Raw genomic sequence first — 20,623 nt, 5'->3', positions numbered from 1 at the left:
GGCCCCTTTTTATAGGCAATAAACAATATATGGGAAACTTATTTCATGGTGGAGCTTCAATGTCTGTGGCGAGGCTTCCATTTCCCACTAGCCGAGGTCCTGAAAGGTCCAAAAAAGTCCTAATAGGTCCTAAAAGGAGACACATTTAGTGCGGATATCGCCCATTGGGGCGAGGGGGGTGGGGGAGTTGTTAGGTGGCGATGCTATTGGTAGTTTGCCGAAGTTGATCGTCGGAAACGCTAACGGAAGCCCGCTTAAAATGATACACGGACCAGCCTATCTGAAATTACTATTTGGTCCAGCCAGACAAATACAGTCCGGATAGATGGACAGCGGAAGGGTACCCCCGACTGTAGGCAGACAGCGATAAACGGACTGCGATTTTTTAGTAAAATGCCCAGCTCTGTTGTTTGTCAATGTTGAAAAATTAATTGAGCATCTCAGTTAGGGTTGGGGAAGGGGGCCTAGCCCAGGAACCTATGAGTTGGTAAAGGCGGCCCTGCTCGCATCATCCCTCCCCCTCTATAAAACAATAAACTCTCTCTTTCTCATTAGCATACACTTCTCGAGTGTAGTTCTCGAGCGCTCTGCTCTGTGCTTGAGCTTGCAGCGCAATAAAAGCCACTCACAGTAAACAAGGCGTGGAGAATGGCATCTTTTCTCTTTGTTATGTACAGCTCCCTCCAGTGACATCATTTGAGCAGCCCTGGGGGACACTTCAAAATTACGCTAACACAACGCTATCCTTCCAACTTCTGCTGCAAACATCTTTTTTGTGGAGGTTTAATTTGAAAACCATTCCTGTCAGGTATTGGATTGCCATCTGGAAAGTGTGTGTCGTAAGCCCCCCTCCCTTGAGTCTTCCTGCTTGCTAAAGTGAAGCAATGGATGCGGTGAGGAGGGGTGTGTTTCGGAGGGAAACGGGGTGTTGAAGGTCACTTTGATGTGCCAATAAAGACACGCAGCGGGCCAGTGGAAGGAGATGAAAAGAGGTCGAGCAGACATAAAATGAATCCAGTTGGAGAAGGCAACGAAGAGGAGTTGCGTCCTCTCATCTCTCCCACAGCACACAGTGGATAATGATGCTGCATCATAAACCAGACGTGGCTGGGGAATATGGCAGGCATCTTGCAATTAAAGCAAGCAAACAACATTCTCTGACAGCAGAACAAACCCACAGCCTGCCTGAGCACCAAAATCAACAACTTTGCATATGCTGATCAAACGTGACAAAATGACAACAATTGTCTGCAGATTTAAACAAAATAAAACAATAAAAAAAACGATTTGTCACAGTTCTGCTAATAAGATGTGCATTCTCAGCATTTTTAATGGTACTGTATCTTGTTTTTCATTTATTTTGTATCTTTTGCCAAGGTTTTGCTGAATTAAACAACGCGTTTACTCTTATATTCACACGTTGTTCCTGTAGCTTGAGAGCTTCCCTTTTGCGTCCTCGTGCGGTTGCCCATCAGGCCCACCTGTGCATTGCAAATGAATATCGCTATAGTATAACAGACAGACAGACAGTTAGTTCAACTGTTTACTTTTTTTTTTTTTTTTTTTTTTAACTTCAAGCAGCATGTTCAGCAGAGTGGAGAAGGAGCTGCAGAGGACATCCAGATGTTTCCATCCAAGCTGGCCAGCCTCACACCGCAGCACATGTGTGGAGGAACGCTTACCTTGGATTGACTGTATAGCATCAAGAAATAGCAGAAGTTGCCAAAAGGTCCTACTACTTGGGAGAAAGTGTTCCAAAGTTGGGGCTTTTGTGCATTCACATGCAGATGCGCCTTTGAGCTCACGATCAGATGAAATTTTTATGATCCCAGAGGGAATCTGGGTCACCGTAGGCGAAGGTAAAAACCACAACAAATTTTGTTTATACTGCTGTAGACGCCTCAGTCTTCATTTCATGGCGCTGTCATAAAAAGGAATGGGACGGAATTGGGTTCCGCACCGAAGTACAACACCATTGAATTTCAAAGGTGATTGCAACCTCATCTCCAACCTTGCTGTACTTGCAGTCCTCTCATCCCCTTCCTCTCTCTTTTCAAACACTGATAGGGTGAAATGACCCTCAGATGTTGAATCTCTATTGAGTCTCTGATGAGCAGGAGTTAAGAAGCACTTCAAAACAACACTTGAACCTCGAGCATGCTGACTAGCAAAATGGGCTGATGATTGTTGTGGTGGGTGGGCTGAGAGAGTGAAATGTATAGGTGGGGCCGTTATCAGTCATGCTGTCAGTCTTCAGGCCAACTTTGAGATGAGAGGCAGATGGCATGTTGCGTTCTGCTCTTTGGCTCCCATGAGCCAGTACAGGTGTGCTGAGTTGTGTAACGGGGACAGTCGTCCGAGTTTCGGCAGTTTCGGTGCCCTACTCCATATTTTTTCTCCCAGGCTTAATTTTGTCTATGTTGCATAGCTTTGCCTTTACAATGATTTCTTCCCCTGGTGACTCCCCCCAAAAAATAGTGGATGACCCTATGCACTCTCCTTGTTCAGATCCACGCGAAATATTCCCTTGAACAAGTCTTTTTTTCAAAAGCCAAGCATTGACCTAATGTTAGGGGAGAGCACATGGGGGGGCAAAGATGTTGACAAATGGGCGCAAGGGGTATCACATGACCCCTGAGGAATGAGAGTGGGGGAAGTTGTGGTAGAACAGGATTGCATGGAGGTTTTACACTGTCTCCTTTATCTCTTTATCAGTGAGAGGGGGTCAGTGCTGAGGTTAAACAAAGGGCTCCCTACCCAGCGCCAACGATATTTTAGTTTGTATGCATGAAGCTGAAGTAATAACATACACATGTACACATGATTAATTGCTTCATGCCCCGCATACACCACCAGAAGGTCCAGATAAGACAATCTGAGTGGCATTTGACAGCTCCCTCGGGCCAGAGGTGGTCTTAAAAGTGAGTGACATGTCGCAAGAAGGTTGAAGGCATCTAACCATAGGGTTCAGTGGGGGTGGGGTTTATATACGCACACACACAGACACATGCACATATGCAGACCCAGTTGTCATGCAACCTTCAGTCAAGGGCACTGGATTCTTTTTATTCCTGCACAGAAGTTCTTAAGTTTTGTAAAGGGGTATACTGGATATGTTGTCTTCAAATAACTAGTGGAACTTGAAAATCATTCTTCTTCATCTTCTTTTACTTCTTTCTTCTGTCTTTCTTTCTCTCTTTCTTTCTTTCTTTCTTTCTTTCTTTCTTTCTTTCTTTCTTCTTCTGGTTTAAACAAAATCCTTTCCTGGACGCTGGTTTATCTCTTACCTGTGCTAGATATTTTGAAGGCACATTTTAAGATACATAGCACAGTGGACTTGTGGTTAGCAAATTAGTTGGAGCCATACTGTTTATATGTGAAATGTTTTCTAATTTGACCATTATGTGCTTGATATTTAAGCTAATGTATATATTATATTATTTTAGACACTTCCCAGAAACAATATTAAGGTTTGTGTCATTTGGAATGATTACTTCTCCTATGTATCGTTTACGGTGTGGTACTTCTGTACAATATGTATGCATCAGTGATTGATGACTAATTCTCAGGTGTATACTGGGAAGAGGAAAGTGTTTTTGACAATAGACAGGGAAATCATGTTGTTTTACAGTTTTTTTCTGAATGCTTAAACTCTAACTGATTTTTGTAGAAAAATGTGAATATCTATCACAAAACCACTCATGGTTTGCACTAAAAGCACTGATTTGTATATATTTTTTTAAATTTTGTAACACAAAACTCATTGTTTTACAATCAAAATACAAATAATCAACACACCCCTTGCAAAACTATACACATTTGTGGCTACTTTTTACACTCTTCTGCCAACTGTCTGGCCACACTATCACAGTAGAAAACCGTTTTAGATCATTAGTTCACTTTGCAATTGAGCACTAGGAATAAGCCACAGGCACGCTGTTGGTGCGGACTTAAAGACATTGCATGTGATGCTGACAAAATCCGGATCCGGAAGGACAACACAACGTAGACAGTTCTTTCTCTCTCTCTCTCTCTCTCTCTCTCTCTCTCTCTCTCTTCTCTCTCTCTCTCTCTCTCTCTCTCTCTCTCTCTCTCTCTCTCTCTCTCTCTCTCTCTCTCTCTCTCTCTCTCCTCTCTCTCTCTCTCTCTCTCTCTCTCTCTCTCTCTCTCTCTCTCTCTCTCTCTCTCTCTTTCTCTCTCTCGCTCTATCACTCAGTGAATTTAATGTTTTGTTTTTTGGTGTGTGTGCTTTGACATGGGAAAAACACTATTTTGTATTTGTTTTGAAGTGTTTACAGTAAATACAGTAAACACCTGGAATAGGAATACTAGTAATCTGTATCTACGTGTGTTTACAGTACTAGTATGAGCTCAAACTGACATAACCTAGCTTGTGCACAGAGGAAGTGAAAACCAAATGTTTTTATTCTTCCCATCAGTGTGTAGTGGGCACTTTATGGCTTACTAAGATGATAGCTGGTGTTGTGTTTGATACAAAAATACATTTTTACAAAGTTTTGAAGAGTCAAGCAAAACGTATTTGTTTTTGCTGAAGAACTACGATGTTTTGTCAGTTTGGTGAAAGGTTTTCTTATTTATGTGAAGAGTTTTGCAAAAATAGACAATAGTTACAAATAATGTGCTTAAAAGCCATCAGACAAAAAATCTGTAACCACCACATTACTCACAGTACAGTTTATGTTGTAGTTTATCTATTTGGTTTCTAATTGTGGAATTGTGAATGCTAGGTTATTCATTTGTATGGGAATACCATAAAGAGAATTTGATTTTGATCTCAAATATGCAACTGAATTATTGTTTGAAGGTGAGTCTGAAAAGTTTTGTTCACTCTGGTCTGATGAGGACAAGCTCAATAGAAAATGGATGGATGGATTTTAACATTCATAACTGTCACATACAGTATGTAACATAAACTCGTTGTTTGACAAAAACAATTGCTTTCAACACAACAGAGTGTCTCGACTTTCCACCATTTCCTTTCACGTATTTGCTGTCCCAGTGTTGCACCTGTGAAACTATAAGCTGGCAATTATGACAATCAACTTTACGTTACATTGTAGAAAATGGTCAGAAGATGGAATATTTATATTTTTTACAAGAATGTGAGAGGGGATACAGTCATAGATGTGCAGAGTTTTCATACACGTGAAAAAGATGTAAACTATTGTAAAACCTGAACATTTTTAAAATATACTCTTAACTTTCATAGCAAGTGACAAGTGACTGGTTTAAATGCGAGTCAGCTTGCTTGATAGAATGTATACACTTTTCCTCTCTTTAATTGTCTCCTTCTCATCACTGTTAGTGGTACATCTATGGTACACTCTACAAACAGTTGGGTCAAAAATAACTATTTTTGGGTTAAATTTGACCCAATTGTTGTGTTAAAAAAGGACCGACCCAGACTTGGGTCAATTTGAACCATAAAATTGGGTTATTCAGTTTGGACCGAACTGTAAGGGTTAAATGAACACAACAAATTGGGTCAAAACAATGCAAATAATTGGGTTATTCCATTATTTTTTAACACTCCCTCCCAGGGTGAGACTGCTCAGACACCCACTTTTAAGGATAACATGTTTGAGAAAAAGGACTTGATTAAGCAAGGGCGGAAGCAGATTTTAGACCGGTCCACTAACCCATCCCCCTGCGTGCAACATAATCACAAAGCAGCCGAACTTTATTTTTTGCCTTCTCAGTGATATGATTATGTTAACATGGCAGGGAGGTCACCGTTTGTTGTGCGGTCCTCAGTCATGGTTTCATAAAGTAGAAAGCATACGTGTCCAGAATATTGTTCAGCACATTCATGGTGGAAGTGGGAACAAATCTAAATGAAAAAGTAGTGTTTAGAATTATGGCAGTCATATATTTTGTGTCATGGTGCCATATGAATTGAATGAATAAGACACCAACGGCAGTCTGCAAAGTGGTGTCAGTGACAATCACTCCGATTGGCTGTCAGCCAGGAAATGCAAATCAGTGATGAGATAGATACATTTGTAAAATGGTATATAATTTATTTCATTTCTTTAAACCAAGCATTGCTTCCTTGCGATCACCAGACAACTGCCTCACACTTTCACACAGGCTGTGATGAGTTGTGGGTCCATCTTGAAAAGTGTGTTGAGATATATTGACCTCTTGAGGAGAGTTGCGCTCAACAGTTTTCAATCTCCAAGCAAGGTAACCAGAACCACTCTGGTAATCATAGAAATATTCCTGTGGATTACACATAAAGTTAATATGGAACATTATTTGGAGAACGCACAGTTCTTGTGAAGTGTCACAGACTAATGCCTTTTTTTTGCACTCATCTTGTCCAACACACACGCTCAGTTACAAGCAACTCGTTTTCAAAAGATTACAATGTGTGAAGTACTTACAAACAGTTTGATACATGAAGAAATCCAAATGCAAAAAGTGTCGTTGACTTGACCACGATGCTGCGTGTGTAGACATGAACAGTATGCCGGTGGCAGTCATACTTTATTCAAGTGTACATCTGGCACCTGTGTATGGGCCTGTAAGGTTGATTTTTGACCCAACATAAAACATTACTGGGATATATAGTTCATTTGAACCACCAATTGGGTAAATTTATAAGAAATAACCCAGAAGTTTGACCCAACACAAACAATCCAAAAATTGGGTTCATGAAATAACCCAACTGTTTTTAGAGTGTAATGTGTGAAACAAAAAAACCCTCAGAAAGCCACTGGAAAAGCACAGCACTCATCAAGTTCATCTTTCAATGCTGAATTGAGCGCTTGTAAATTACAACATTTTGTGTGACATCATGCATGACAGCAGTCCGGAATGAAATTTTGTGGGAAGAGGCATATTCCTCCAGAATGTTTTGGTTTGGTGATGAATCATCCGACCTCAGTGGCGTTGGACTTTCATGGTATGCCTTGGAGCTTTTAGAACCCACAATGTTTCAGTGCCTCCCAAAGCTTCCCGTGGGTCCGGACCTTTTGAGAATGCACCTAGCCAACTCAAATAAAGATGCCAATGAGGCCTCATTATGTCGAGCCCTTCTATTACATAGTAACTCAAGCCATGGGCAGGGCACATGGGTAGGCTTTTCTCAGCAGATTATTTTGGGCTGGCTAGTGTGTCATTAGACTGCCGCCGCTCTGAATTTAGTCCCGCTGATTGCAGGGCCAAGACTGGGCCGGGCTGAGGTGGGCTCCTCTACGCCAATGAGTCCAGATCTATGACAATCGCGAGGTTGTTTCATGTGTTCTGTGGTGAAAGGCCACCATGTGCCATTTGTTGTGCCCCCCTCCCCTTTTCACAGACAGTCCCACTGGCTCTTTCTTGGATGGTCTCTTCCTCCCACAGTTTTTTCAAACAGCCTTGAGAAGTGTTTGCTTTCTGGGACTGTGTGTCTTATCTGTGTGGGGGGCTTCCTATCTCTGTTCTGATCGTCTCGCGTGTGTTTGTGTGAGGGGAGTGGGGGCGCGTGCACGTGCAGCCCCCTTCGCCGTAGCGCGCCTTTCCTCTTTCTCCCTCCCCTAAATCCAGCAATCGCCCGAGAGGGCGGGGCCAAGGCGCAGTGACTGTAATGCGATAGCTGCTCGGCTCAGAAGCGAGGCGACTCTCCCTCTCTCTCCTCCACATTCAGACACACATGACTGTCACGCACACAGGACGCATGCTGGGGACAGAGCAGATCTCAGACTCAACTGCTCGTCGAGAGGTGCACACATTGTGCTCCGCGCGAGAGGCGACCCCACTTCGTGTGCGTAAATCACGTGTGGACCAGAGAGGCTCACCTCGGAGCCGGACTGCACACTCCGCGGATCCTCTTGACTCCCTTACGCCGGGAGTCAGCCCCCTTTTTGGGTGACTTTAACATCTCCTTCAGTGTGAATGTTCTGTCAGTACATGGCATGAGGCAAATTAAAGACGTTTTTATTTGTTTTGTGACATGTAGTTGTCACGTTGCCTAATCGACGGTGACTGAATACGCGCCGTGGGATTATTGAACTCATTCCCGTTTCTTCACGAAGGGATGTGGGGCATATTTTAGCTTCTACGAGTGGAACGATTGGAAAAATCCACACGAGGTTATTGCATCTCCCAAGATGGATTTTGTGTGCGCGCTGTTTGGATGGTTATTGGCACTGTGTCAAGTGGTGCTGCAGGTCAGAGGAGAAGACGGTAAGTTTTACTTTGATACTTGGCACTTTACACTACTTGTCTTGTGTGCAACATCATGTAGAGGCTTGAGCCTGGCCTGATGTCTCATGTATTAAAAAAGTTCCTTCATCCCAATTTCCCACCATTTTCTTCAATTTAAACTCCAAATTATAAAACATTCACAGGTGTCTAAAAAGCGTGCCTGTAGCTGATATATTAGTTGTTTATAGGAAGTCTAAGTGGAGCCTTATCGACACCACTATAATCTTGATCGGGGGGTAAAAGTCTGTGTCCTTCATTATCGCCTCCTGTTCGGCTGGCTCATATGTCTCCGTGGAACTCACAGCAAGCATAAACGCACTGGAACGCTGGCCAAAAAATGAGTAAAAACAAAACAACCGAGTAGTTGATTTTCATGAAATAATAAAAATACAAGTTTTACTCGTACTTTTTACTTTTAGCCCCCCGCCCCTCAAAAAGATGTTAATGTTAAAATGTTATTTTCAACCCTTAAGTGGGGTCTGGAATTAATATCAGCGAGTGAAGTATTTTTGGATCTCGTTTGAGGCAGCCAAAAATTGATGATATCCTAATTTAATTAATGAATCATTACTGAAATGTGTGCGGCTGCTAAGCTTTGTCGATTTTCATAGATAAATAAAGACAATTTATTTAAACCTTGTGAATTATGTGTAGCATGTTAACTTTGTAGATTTTCTGTGGTAGGTGAAGATGACTTCATTAACTCATTCTATCCCAATGACATATTTCTATGTCATTTCACAATGGGTCTGGAAAAAGTCTGATACTGAATGAGTTTCATTACCGAAATGTATGCATTATAAGCCTAAACTTTGTAGATTTTCTAAGACAAAGTGAAGAAAGGCTTTGTGTACTGTTTTTGTAAAGTGTACTATTTGTAGATGCGTCATTCCATGTACATGCGTATTCATAAATTATATACGTCGACATTTCTATTTAGTTTTATTGCTGTTAGTCATCGGGAGAAGTGGGAACTATATGACATCACTGATGGCGACTGTTGCCTTTATGGCGTCTTCCTCTTTTTGGCTACCTGTTCCATCAGCGGCTCCTCTGGCTGTTTGTAACTGCGTGTGTGCGTGCGCACGCGTGTGTGTGTGTGTTTACTGTTTGCCTATGCACCGCTGATGCTAGACAGATGTGGACCTCTTGGCAGTAACGACCCAAGAAGCTCCATCCCCTCCCTCTGTGTCTCCCTGCCAAGAGGCTGCCTCAAGAGCCACATTATAGTCGGCGGCAGAGGCGGGAGAGGCAGGAAGGGAGCAGCCTGAAGGCCGAGCGGGCACCCTCGGGAGAGGAGGAGGAGGAGGAGGGTGCATGCAGTCGGAGAGACAGAGCCGTGTGTGGAGATGTGCGGCATCCGCCAAAGCGTAACGTGAGGGAGGGAGACTTGACGGCGAGACTCCGGGGTGGGCTGTCCATGCCAGAGGGCAACATCAAAGCATGCTGGGTCGCCGAGTTAAAATGGACAGAGGCAGAGCAGATCAAGGTTCAAGAAGTGAGAGTGAATTCACAGACAGTGGCTCCCTTGTGATTTGATGCCCCCATCCACATCAGGGCCTCTTTAAAGAGACATTTTAGCAACTGGCCTCCCGTAATTTGAAGTAAAGCATCCAGCAACAAGCTGGTGCATACTGGAGCTTGCCTTGCTGCAAGTGACTGATTATCATGACCATGACTGATGATGACCCTTGCAAAGGAAAAATGTGCTCACTTCGCTTGTCCATTTTCAAGCCTGCTCACCACTTGGGATGCAGAGAAACTTTCATTCCACACTTGTGCTGTAATCACAATAGTTTGACTCGCTGACATGTACATTAATTACCAGAACCACCAGGATTAATATTGCCTCCATTAAGCAGCTCATTTGCATGTTTATTGAGTGGGTGGTTGTGCAGCGCCTCCACCTATGGTATCTTTTTCTCCCAGAGTTGGCTCTGCTCATTTAATCATTTGTTTTTCAAATGCTCGCTTCAGGCTGCTTCTCATTTTCCCCTCTTTGTCTTTTGCTCTGTTTGTTGTTTGTCTCCGTCCGTGGCGCCGTTTGAATTTTTAAATCTGCTTTGGTCCCAGAAGTATCAGCTGTGAAAACGAGGTCACGTCTCAGCGTTTCTTGGCCAAGCGGCCTGTTCAATATGAGTCAGGTATGCATGCATGCAAACAGCGTGCCACAAGACCTCCATAAATAGACCAGAGCTGGGTCTTTCACACGGCTTTATTTTAATGGCCTTGGGGGGGGGGGGGGGGGGCAGACTTAGTAGATGAGAGCACACTAACTTTGGCAGAGCATATTGGATTTATTGTTATTCAAAAGTGGCGTTAAAGCGTTAGCGTTGTGAGTGTGTGAGCCTGTGAGAAAATAATGCATTCAGAACATGGGGTGGCAACAAATCACCGGGGAGTCATGCAGCGAAATATGAATTCTTCACGCATCTCCCCTGCTGATGTTGACTGAAGTGCGTCCCTGGGGAGGTGCTTCCGTGTTGTCGATTGGACACCGCCGTGTGAGGAAAGCGAGCGCCAGGGAGGCAAGGGGACATGATACTCTAGTCAGGTAGCGTTTAGGATTAGGTCCCCGCAATTAACCCCCTGCAGGCACCAGCCACCATCTGTTTACCCGATGGATCCATTGAAGCATCGATCACAATGGGCAGCACTGTGCATTTAGCTGATTAGCATGGGGCACTTATCCTGTTAGGGAGGGAAGAGTTGAAAGGAAGAAGAATGGAAGTAAAAAAGATGCTGGGGGCGGGTGACATATCTCCCCTTAATGTGGCTTTTGTTCGTTCCTTAAGGGAAGACAATCCCGTTAAAGATTTAAAACTGATGAACAAAAACCTATTCTGTAATCATTTTCCGTTGGATGATCAGCAGCAGTAAGTGTGGAGACTCATAATCTTCCGAGTGGGTGGACCTCCCTTCGTCGTCACTCCTCCTCATCCTGAGTCCAGTCTGCTGGAGGATGGCTGAGATTAAAGCTCAGCTCTGGACTGAATGGATGAGCGATGCTCATTCGCCCCTCTCATTCCCTCACTCTGGATGATAGCACTTTTTAATTAAGGTGGGATGGGGCGTAGACGAGGGCGGGGGTGGGCTGGTGGGTACACTGGGAATGATGGAGGGATTTATCAGCCTCCCTTCACATTGGCTGCTTATCCCAGAGCGTTACACCGCCCTTCCCAGATAAGGCAGCTAATAGAAATGAGCGTTATATGCAGACATATGCACATTTTCAAAGATAATGAAGATAAGGCGGAGGCTGCTTTGTGCAGAGATGTCTGGATTTGACTGGATGCGGGCGCGCACACGCGCTCAAGCACAGAGAACACTCCACAAACGAAAGGAAACGTTGCAATTAAGTCCATGAGTGAAGAAAGTTTGAAAGTGAATATTAATTCATGCAAAAGAGACGCAGCCACCCTTGTGCACTAAACATGGAAGGCCAGTTAATTGAGGACAGATTGTTGAGTGCTAAGTAGTGATCATCCTGACGGTATTATGATACAACTCCAGGAAATGACTGTGAGTCTTTGTACTGCCCACAAGTGACACAAAACTAAACATGGATTTCATTTTGTAATTAACGAAGCCGATGCGCTCACACAAATGCACAATAACCTCTTGTGTGTGACTGACAGAGGTTTCCAAGGGGTGGGGGTCGGCGGGGGGGGGTGCATACTATCTGCAGCACGTCGCTTGCTTGGCAACATTTCATCACCGGCACCACTCACTCTCCCCATTGTTTTTTTCCCCTCCTACAATCGTAAATTGCTTCCTTCCATCTTCTCCCTACCTTCTGATCAATCTTGCTGCGTTTTCTGCCTCAGTCCATCTTTTATCCGTAGTACACTCTCCCTTTCTCCCTCCTTATCCTTCCCTGTGGCTTAAATGGGCAGCCGAGGAAGAAAGTGTCAATGTTGCAGGATGCTCCAGGCATGGCTGAACACACACATATACCAAAAATCAGGCTGCAATTTGAGTGTTTTCCCTCCCGTACTATCAAGTCAGCAAAGACCTGACAGATGTGTCGAGAAATGTATCCGGAGTCATTATCCTGCTGTGTGAGGTGTGTTAAGAGTGATTGGTCCTCCCCCTCCCCAATCTGCTCGGAAAGAGTCGGCCCGACAATTGTAAATGGTAAACTGCACACAAATCCTGATTTGTGTCGTCAACACCAAGCCACGGACACCGAGACTGTGACGTGAAACAGAGCAGCAGCCAATTAGGAAGCAACCTGACACTTGCGCTGTTGCCGGACACTTTCAGAGGAGTCACTTGAGCGTTAGCATAATGTGTCACATAAGTCATAGAAATAAGAAGGACAAGCGTTTGCAACCACAATGTAGGCAAGCTAAGATAACAACTGCAGCTTCCCCTACTATTTTTTCTTCCTTTTTGTATTGTCGGACAGTCTGGATGCCCCGTGGCAACATGCTGCCTCTTACAGGTCAGTCTTGGTACTCAGCGAGAGACTGTTTTGCGTGCTGTGTTGGTCATCTCCAGTACACCACACCCCACGCCTGCTGATATTTACCTCATCACAATTGGGGGCTTTTTGAACACTGATTAAGATATTAAAAATGGCTATATGTGTAGTCTGCTGTAATCTTGGCTTGGCTCACCTCCTGCACACATTTGATTTGTATGCTTCCCAAATGTGAGCGTGTGTGCATGCGTGCTTGTGTTTATGTGTGTGTGTGGGTGTGCGTGAGCACATCTTTCAACCTTCCAATCATCATGAGACTGAGAGTTACTTGGTGAGCAGCTTTCCCAAAAGGCTCAAATCTTCTGTGCCAGGAAGACGTGCACAATAGTACACGTGGGCGTCTCTCCTCAAAGGAAGTCATTGCAGCGCTTTCAAATGTCAAAGAATCTTAAGTGTGCCTTTTAAGCACAATAGGAGGCGGAAATGTCAACGCTTGAAGGGTCTATTACACTTCAAGCCTGTGGTGCACCTTTTTTCGCTACCTTTATTGTTGTTTTCACCGGGTTTTTTTTGTGTGTGTTTTTTTTAAGAAACATGCAATAGCAACCCATTTATGTCAAGATGAGCCCTCGCTCACTATTTGTCACCGTATGGTTTAGAGAGTAGTTTCTCTTGTTTAGACAATAAATGCCAGTCATAGCATTAGCTTTACATTCAAGACCACACTATTTGCATCTGAAATTTAGAGAACCTTAGCAGCTACACACAGGTAGAAACCAAACCTACACCACTTGATGTTATACTGGAGAAAGATGCATTGTACACAAAGATTGAAGCCATCTCAGCAGGGTGGGCGCACATGTGGAATAACTATATGCGTTGCTTTTGTATGTGTGTTGACGTGTTTGGCGTGTTTCGGGGAGATAACACAGCAGAAGAGCCGCGCGTGGCTGAGAAGAGAAAGGCGACTTTGTTGTTGCGTTAGTTTCTCATTACAGAGTTGGGGTGACCACCGACCCCCGCCCCCCAGAGCCCCGCTAGACAGGCCGTCTGCGTGTCACTTCCTGTCTTGGCCGACCCGAGCGATGCCATTGGCAGGCTATTGTTCCTGGGAGAGCGTGATAGGATCTCAGAATGTGTTCTAATGTTTGCAGATTGGCTTGCTGGCGCAACAATTATAGTTGGAGAACGCTCCCCAAGGGGCAATGGGGCGATAAGAGCCTGGGTGTGGAAGGGGCTGAGTGTGTGTGCGTGTGTGTGTGTGCGCGTGTGTCTGTGTGTGTGCTTGTACGTGTGAGCGAGAGAGCAGCAAGTGTGTCTGTGATGATGTTGTATTGTTTTATTAGCCGCTCGCATTGAGAATCCACAATGGAGAAGTTTTTCCAATTTCCTCCAAACTGACGGCCTAAATTGCTTTCTTTGTTTTACTGTTCATCTGTTGCACGATATCTTTATAGAGAAGAAACTAGATAAAGTGTTTATAATCCATTTATGCAAAGGACACGGAGAAATTGCTCTCATCTACTGTAATTTGTATCAGTTTTTCAATATTGCCTTGCCTCTGTGTCGTCTTTTCGCAGCAAGCGAGTGTCGGGGTATCTTTGATGCCAGCGAGGCCGGCTACATCACCTCCCCCGGATACCCTCTGGAATATCCGCCTCACCAGAACTGCCAGTGGGTCATCACAGCGCCGGAGCCCTCGCAGCGCATCGTCCTCAACTTCAACCCACACTTTGAGATCGAGAGGCTGGATTGCAAGTGAGACGGGCAGGGTGGCCAGTCTGTTTACACTTTACACGTTTTTTACTTATTCTTGTAATTTGCTGTCAGCGGTTCTGGAGGGTTTGATCCCAACATTCCGGTCAGTCACTAAGGAAACTTTAATTGTACTTACAAGCTCTGTGTAAGATGCAGACCATTAAGTGGACTGTGGTTTTGTTATTGAGAGAATTGAGCACAAACAGCATCGCGCGCATTTAATGGGTTGGATGCGGCCAAGCTCAACCACAAACATCTTGGCCTCTTCAATGCTTCTTCGGGGGCAATTACCGGATGGAGGTCCTTGCTCGGGGGCACGTCCGCTGCTCATAACCACCTTCGTTCAGCGCTTGAAACAGACGAGGAATGCGGCTTGCAATGGAAAAGGTTGAATGGAAGGAATTAATCAAAATTCAGACAGAACTGATGGAAGAAATGATTAACGTTTGCTGGGGGGGTGTCGGGGAGAAGGCGAGCAGGGTCCAGGCATAAAGTGCGTGTTTGGATGTGACTGTTGGTCAACTTTCCCAGAGATGTGAGTAATCCAAATCATATGTTTTTTTTCCTCGAGGAGAGCAAAAACACTTCTCCCCTGTTTAATCCACTTTGAAAACTCGTACGCCAATATTTTCTCAATGTTGGAAAGTGTTCAATTTTAAATCAAAACAATACATAAGATGTAACCAGCAAGCAGTTCCAGAACTGCTGTTTCAAGGACACAAGTAAATACAAAAAAACACTTGTTTTCCTGCTTGAGAGGCCTAAAGCGCCTGGCTCGGACATCTCCCCAAAACCTAAGGGCGACTCTAGAATTACTCTCTAAAACCTGAAGTTTTCACAGAAATTCAACACCTCTAAAATAATTGATATTTCAGCCCCTGTAGCAGATTTGAATTTGAGAGCTTGGACATGTGGCTTCCACACAGGCCAAAATTATTATTTACTGTTTCAATCAAAAATGTAAAAATAAATTGTCAGTGGAAGAGAAGCACTATTTTTAATTAAAAAAAAAATCGAGTGGTAATTACCATCTCTGTTCTGTTACAAAGCCGTCAATACCGTCATTGTCTTCATTGTCTACAAACATATATCTTAACCATATATCACGTTCCACTGGTTCCGGTGTTTCAAAATGCACAAGTGCGTCATCTTTTTCACTGTCGTCACTTTCATTCATCTGCGTCCGCCATTACGGCTCGAAAAAATTCCGGGACATCCTCATGACACCGTCACGTGTATATTCAGATGCATTTCACTGGCTAAGAGATCAAGAATTGGATAAAGAAAAAAGAAAGTGACTTATTCTCTCTCCCGGCTTTAAGGGTAGAATGACGCAACAGCGTTCGTGGTAGAAATGTGGTTCTGCGCTCCTGGCCTTAATGGGTTAAGTAGACTAAATGCAGTCAAACTCAGTGTCAGGCCAAGTGCAATATCAAATTTTTCTTCCCTGAAAATTATTAAGTGCAAATAACAATTTCCCAAAATATATATTATCAAAACCAAATATTTTGACCAAATAAAGAGTTGTACTATTGGAAAGTGTTTTAATCTTCAACCAAAAATGTGACGATCCCTTTTAATTTTGGGGTCTTTTCACCACCAACAACAGACTGAATGGCAGTCGCAGGTTTCTTCTCCTGCAAAGAAGTGTGCAAAAATGTTTATTGGGTAGTGACTCTTAAGCCAGTTGTTTATATCGACATATCGCTTACCCCGAGCGCCTATATCATAAACAGACACAATTGTTAATTTCCTTTCCTACTCATCCCTCATTTCTCTGTAAACAGTAGTTAATAAACAAATGGTCTCTGGCCGTTAGTAACCACCACAAGCAGCTGTGTCATGCAGTTTTACGATGTATGATTTTTTTTTTTTTTTTATGAACCCAGGGGAGAATACAGCACAATGGATTTCCCAATCACAGCTCGGCGCATTAGCGTGTTAATTAAGCCAGTGTCAGGACGCTTCGAGCTGCTTCAGACTTGAGTGCGTGAGGAGGCAAAAAGCGCAATGAGAAACTTCAAATGTTCGTCTTCACTTGCCACTGAGAACTTTATGGGGGGTGGGGGGTGGGGGGATCTTTCCTGCTTGCCTGAAGGGACGGAGGCCTTGGCCTCCCCTCTGACACACGCCCACTCAGTCTCCCTTCTCTCTGGATGTGTTTGCATGTGAGCGTGGGTGGCAAACGGTGCGAGCGTGTGAGTAAGTCTGCAAGCATGTGAGTTTTAGTCAGAGTTGCTGCGCCCTCCATCCGTCTCTCGGGTTACCACATCATATTGGCATCTATTTTTATGAAAAATAAAAATCTCTTCTTTGAAGCACGCTATGCTCTCTAGCCCTCGGTGCATGTACGCCCCCGTGAGCACCATCACGGCTAGTTTCCTCTCTATGCCAGCGCGATTAGGCACAGCAGTGCCAGCGAGCAGAGGAGTAGATTTGTGCATGTTTTCACGCTCCTCTGTGAGGTTAAGAGGGTGGGCAGCCACTGGAGGGGTGCAGAGGCGAAAGGCTCCCCGTCTCGGTGGGGCCTGAAAAATCTGCCTGACAGCTGGGAGCACCATAACTGTAATTTACCTAAAACGCGTGGAGCTATGCAAGCGACACTTGAACTTGCTCGCAGTGGATGTACTACAGAATACGCCCACGTACGCACATTAGACCGCCAATTGCAACACCGCGAGAAGTGCTGGGTCAGCCCCGGCAAAAATCTCTCCAGCTAACATCCCCGCTGGCTAGTTTCCCTCAGCGGGATCAAACTGTCGGCGCTCGGCCTACCTCGCGCACCCGAACCACCAACACTGCTGCAGCAATCAAATCTGCAGTCGTATAGAGGCGTTCCACGTCTGAGGTGGCACTTTAATTCAGGGTTTCATCTCACAGGGAGTCTGGCCGCTTGCCAAAAAGCCCCTACCTCCAGGCTGCCAGCCGATTGATGTGAACTAAATGTAATAAAGGCTAGATGAAATATCAGGCCCATATCTCTAATGCAATCGGCCATCGTCGCTCCCCAGGATGCACCAAGAGCAGCGGAGGGGCCGCTTCGTCCAGGCTCCTCCTACCACTTGTTCCCTTTCTGGGGCTACCTCTCCGCGCATTGCTGCCTCCTCCTGCTCCCTCTCCTGTTTTATTTTTACTCACCTGAATTAAACATGGGAGCTTCCGGAATGACAACACAAACACACACACTTTTAACTTTTTTGATTTCCTCTCTTCCTTTTGTGGATTTAAATTGGCCAATTTGCTGCTACATTTAGCCTGAGGTGTAAACAGTTGATGATGTATGTTAACTGTCTGTGTGTGTGCGCGGTGAGCGTATGCGCATGATTACACCCTCCCAATGGAGGGGGATCTCGGATCAATGTCTGCATTCTGCTCGTAATGGGCAGTCAATAGATGATCGCTAACGGATGGATGTAGCAACTTCGGGCAAAGACGGTGAGGAAGAAAACTGCCTTGACAGACACAGGAGAGACACAAGAGTCACCAAAGGGAATATCAATGTCAGACTGGCATTAAAGACAGGATTACAATACCTGTTCATCCTACAGTGTTGACGCTTCCTGTTTGAGACAGTCAAAGATACAACTAGTTAATTGCAGCAGGCTCAACACGACAAAGGTATGCTGAAAGACCCACAGCCTCATTTTTCCAGTCGGAGTCTAACAGGTCGTCATGTCTCCGTGTTGGGCGTAGCGCAGACGTGAGGACATGGGGAGGAAGAGAGCTCTTTGGTTTTGGGCTGGATTGAAGATAGCAGGCCCCCGGGTTCTGCTGGGATTTCGCTCCCAGCATCTTGTTAATATTTCAGAGGCACTTATGGTTTATTAGAGAGGCGGGAGACGTGTGTATGTGTGTTTCTACTGCACGCACTCCCCCACCCCTTATTTAATTCGTGCTTGTGAAAGGCAAAAGCAGAAAAAAAGATGACAGCTCCCGATTGTTAGCAGATTGTGCTCCCATTTGTTCCGTTATGGAAGAACAAGGGAAAGTACACAATGGAGCGGAGACAACTCAAGAGTTGTTGTATTTGCTGATACTCGCAAGCAGCGTAAGCTCCTCAAGCAGGCTGAACCTGAATAAACATGAGCAACTACAGTAAATGATGTTTTCAGGAAGAAATGTGGTCAAGAAAAACATGGCCAGTGATTTTCAGTCCCTTGCTTGGTGAAACAATTAGATTATACTGTCGTTCTGGCCTTAAAGCCACCGTTCATGATGCTTAACGCGCACGGACACTCAGACCAATAGTTAGGTGCATGCCGGAGAAAAAATCCCTGGACACAAACAGCCAAAGGTGTGAAAGGCAATTAGTTGTTATGGGGGCCACAGTGGGGTTATGGTTATGAGAGCAAAAGTCGACTAGAGTGCGTCTGCTGGTCTTCGATGGGCTTTTAGCTGCCTCCCCCCGATCATTGCCTCCTGAGCGTTGCATAGGCTCACACATCTTCTGCCTGTTAAACAAAAGGTTGGGACTGACTGAGCGAGACAGAGGCGCGGCTTTTCGAGACGGCTTGGGTTTTTAGCGTGAAAAGAATGCGTCCTGCGTCCTGGAATGTGTTCAAGTGTGTGCCGGAGACGTGTCAGACGCTCATGCATGTATTCATCAGAGGCTAAGCGCACCGGTCAATAATCACATCTGAGGAACACTCACTCATCGACGCTAATCCACGACAGGAGAGCGTGAGACAGAGGAAGGGGAAGTGGGGAACTAACAGAGAGAGACCCACTCCAAAATCAATTAAAACCTAATTAGGCTCTCAGATTCTTAACAGGCCTTTTTATCCGCACTGTTCACAAAATGGTGCTGTGAACATGAGTGCCGTCTTGCCTTTGTCTGTACGTGCATGCGTCTTTTCCCCAAGAGTGTGTTTTGCACTTACATACTGTAGGACTGCAACCATTCATTCTCTGTGCTACCGGATAATACCTGCCTGCTCTCTAATTTCTGGTTTGGATCTATTCATCTCAGTTCTGGTGCCTAAAAGTGGACTTTGCTCCCTGCATTCAATTTAGTCAATGACGCATCGCTGAAATTTCGGGCTCTGTTCTCTTTTCGTTGTAAATGGGACTTTAATCACAGAATTGAGACGTAACCTTGTGTGACTGCAGTTGTTTAAAAGTAGGCCAAACTTGTTACAAAATTCATTTCAAAAGAGCAGTATTTACACCAGTGGTCAGTGAAAGAACAGCAGTCCGGTTGTTTTTGGTGGCGTCATCACATGAGCCCATTCACAGATGTGGTATTGTGTGCCAAAGCAGAAGTACAAGGCATATTACTCACAGTTGCACCACCTCAATTGCAACAGCAGTTGTGATGGGGGCCCTTTTTGCCAAAGTAACAATTAAGGAAGCAAGTTAAAATGATAACTTCCAACAAGATTGTCAGTCTGCAATTGGCTGGCATCCAGTCCAAGAGTATTTACCCTGCCTCTCGCAGTCAGCAAGGATAGGCTCCAGCACACCTGTTACCCTAATGAGGATAAGCAGTAGGCCTATAGAAAATGCATGGACGGATGCATGCAAGTCAAGTTTCTTGGGTGCTGCATTTACTAGCAGACATCTTGATGTTGTTTTAATAGAACAACCCAACACCATTTAATTGTTTCGTTTTCATTTTTGTTCTTCCTCTCTTTTTATTCTCTTTGAACTTTCAAACGAAAGAATAATTTGGAACCCTGACTCATCAACATGCCTCTGGCCTCCCTGTGTGATGTTAGCAAAGTCAAACACGAACTCATGTGACTGCATCTCGTTGTCCAAACGGGGAAACATCATGCTCTTTGTGCGTGTGCGTGTGTGTGTGCCTGTGCCTGTGAGCCTAATTATGTTTATGCAAAGACAGACACAGGCCAAAAACTGCTAACTAATTTGGAATATGCCAGGTGGACGGAGTCTTGACCCCTAAGAATTCGCTTTTTTTGTTCAGGGTCAGCTGGCAGGTCAAAGATCACAGCGAACTGTTAACCCAAGCATGTGAAGCGTCTTTTACTCATCCTTATTTTCTCCTTGCCTAATCCCCTGTGCCGATAATGCCCCTACCCATTTTCTCGCCGAAGCACCACCAACCACCATTTATTAAATGAATTACTCAACATGCATTACTGGCCTCAGGCTTTGTCCACAAGTAAACTGGAATTTAAAAAAAAAACATGTTTTTTTCCTCACTCGTGGGTAAAAAAACAAAAAAAACAAATTGCATCACGAGAATAACTTATGCGGTAACGCTGT

At 44.6% G+C, this 20,623-nt stretch overlaps 1 protein-coding gene across 3 annotated transcripts in view; it reads left to right on the top strand.

Annotated features, from left to right (window-relative positions):
- Positions 1–7,604: 7,604 nt before the first annotated feature.
- Positions 7,605–20,623, top strand: part of nrp2a (neuropilin 2a) — a 60,721-nt gene continuing 47,702 nt past the window's right edge. For 2 of the 3 annotated variants that reach the window (XM_086048388.1, XM_086048384.1), the window contains exons 1-2: positions 7,606–8,190; positions 14,218–14,395. In XM_086048388.1, the coding sequence (XP_085904514.1) occupies positions 8,115–8,190; positions 14,218–14,395 (254 nt within the window). In that variant the 5' untranslated portion in view covers positions 7,606–8,114. Of the gene's footprint in view, positions 8,191–14,217; positions 14,396–20,623 lie in introns of all 3 variants that reach the window. The other variant, XM_086048396.1, reaches the window with a different exon arrangement.

Source organism: Filicampus tigris, chromosome 1 (genome assembly GCF_054856515.1).
Source record: "Filicampus tigris isolate MCC_2025a chromosome 1, RoL_Ftig_1.0, whole genome shotgun sequence".
Taxonomy (NCBI): Eukaryota; Metazoa; Chordata; class Actinopteri; order Syngnathiformes; family Syngnathidae; genus Filicampus; species Filicampus tigris.
Note: the sequence above shows the minus strand (reverse complement) of the source record. Positions and strands in the feature narration are given on the sequence as shown.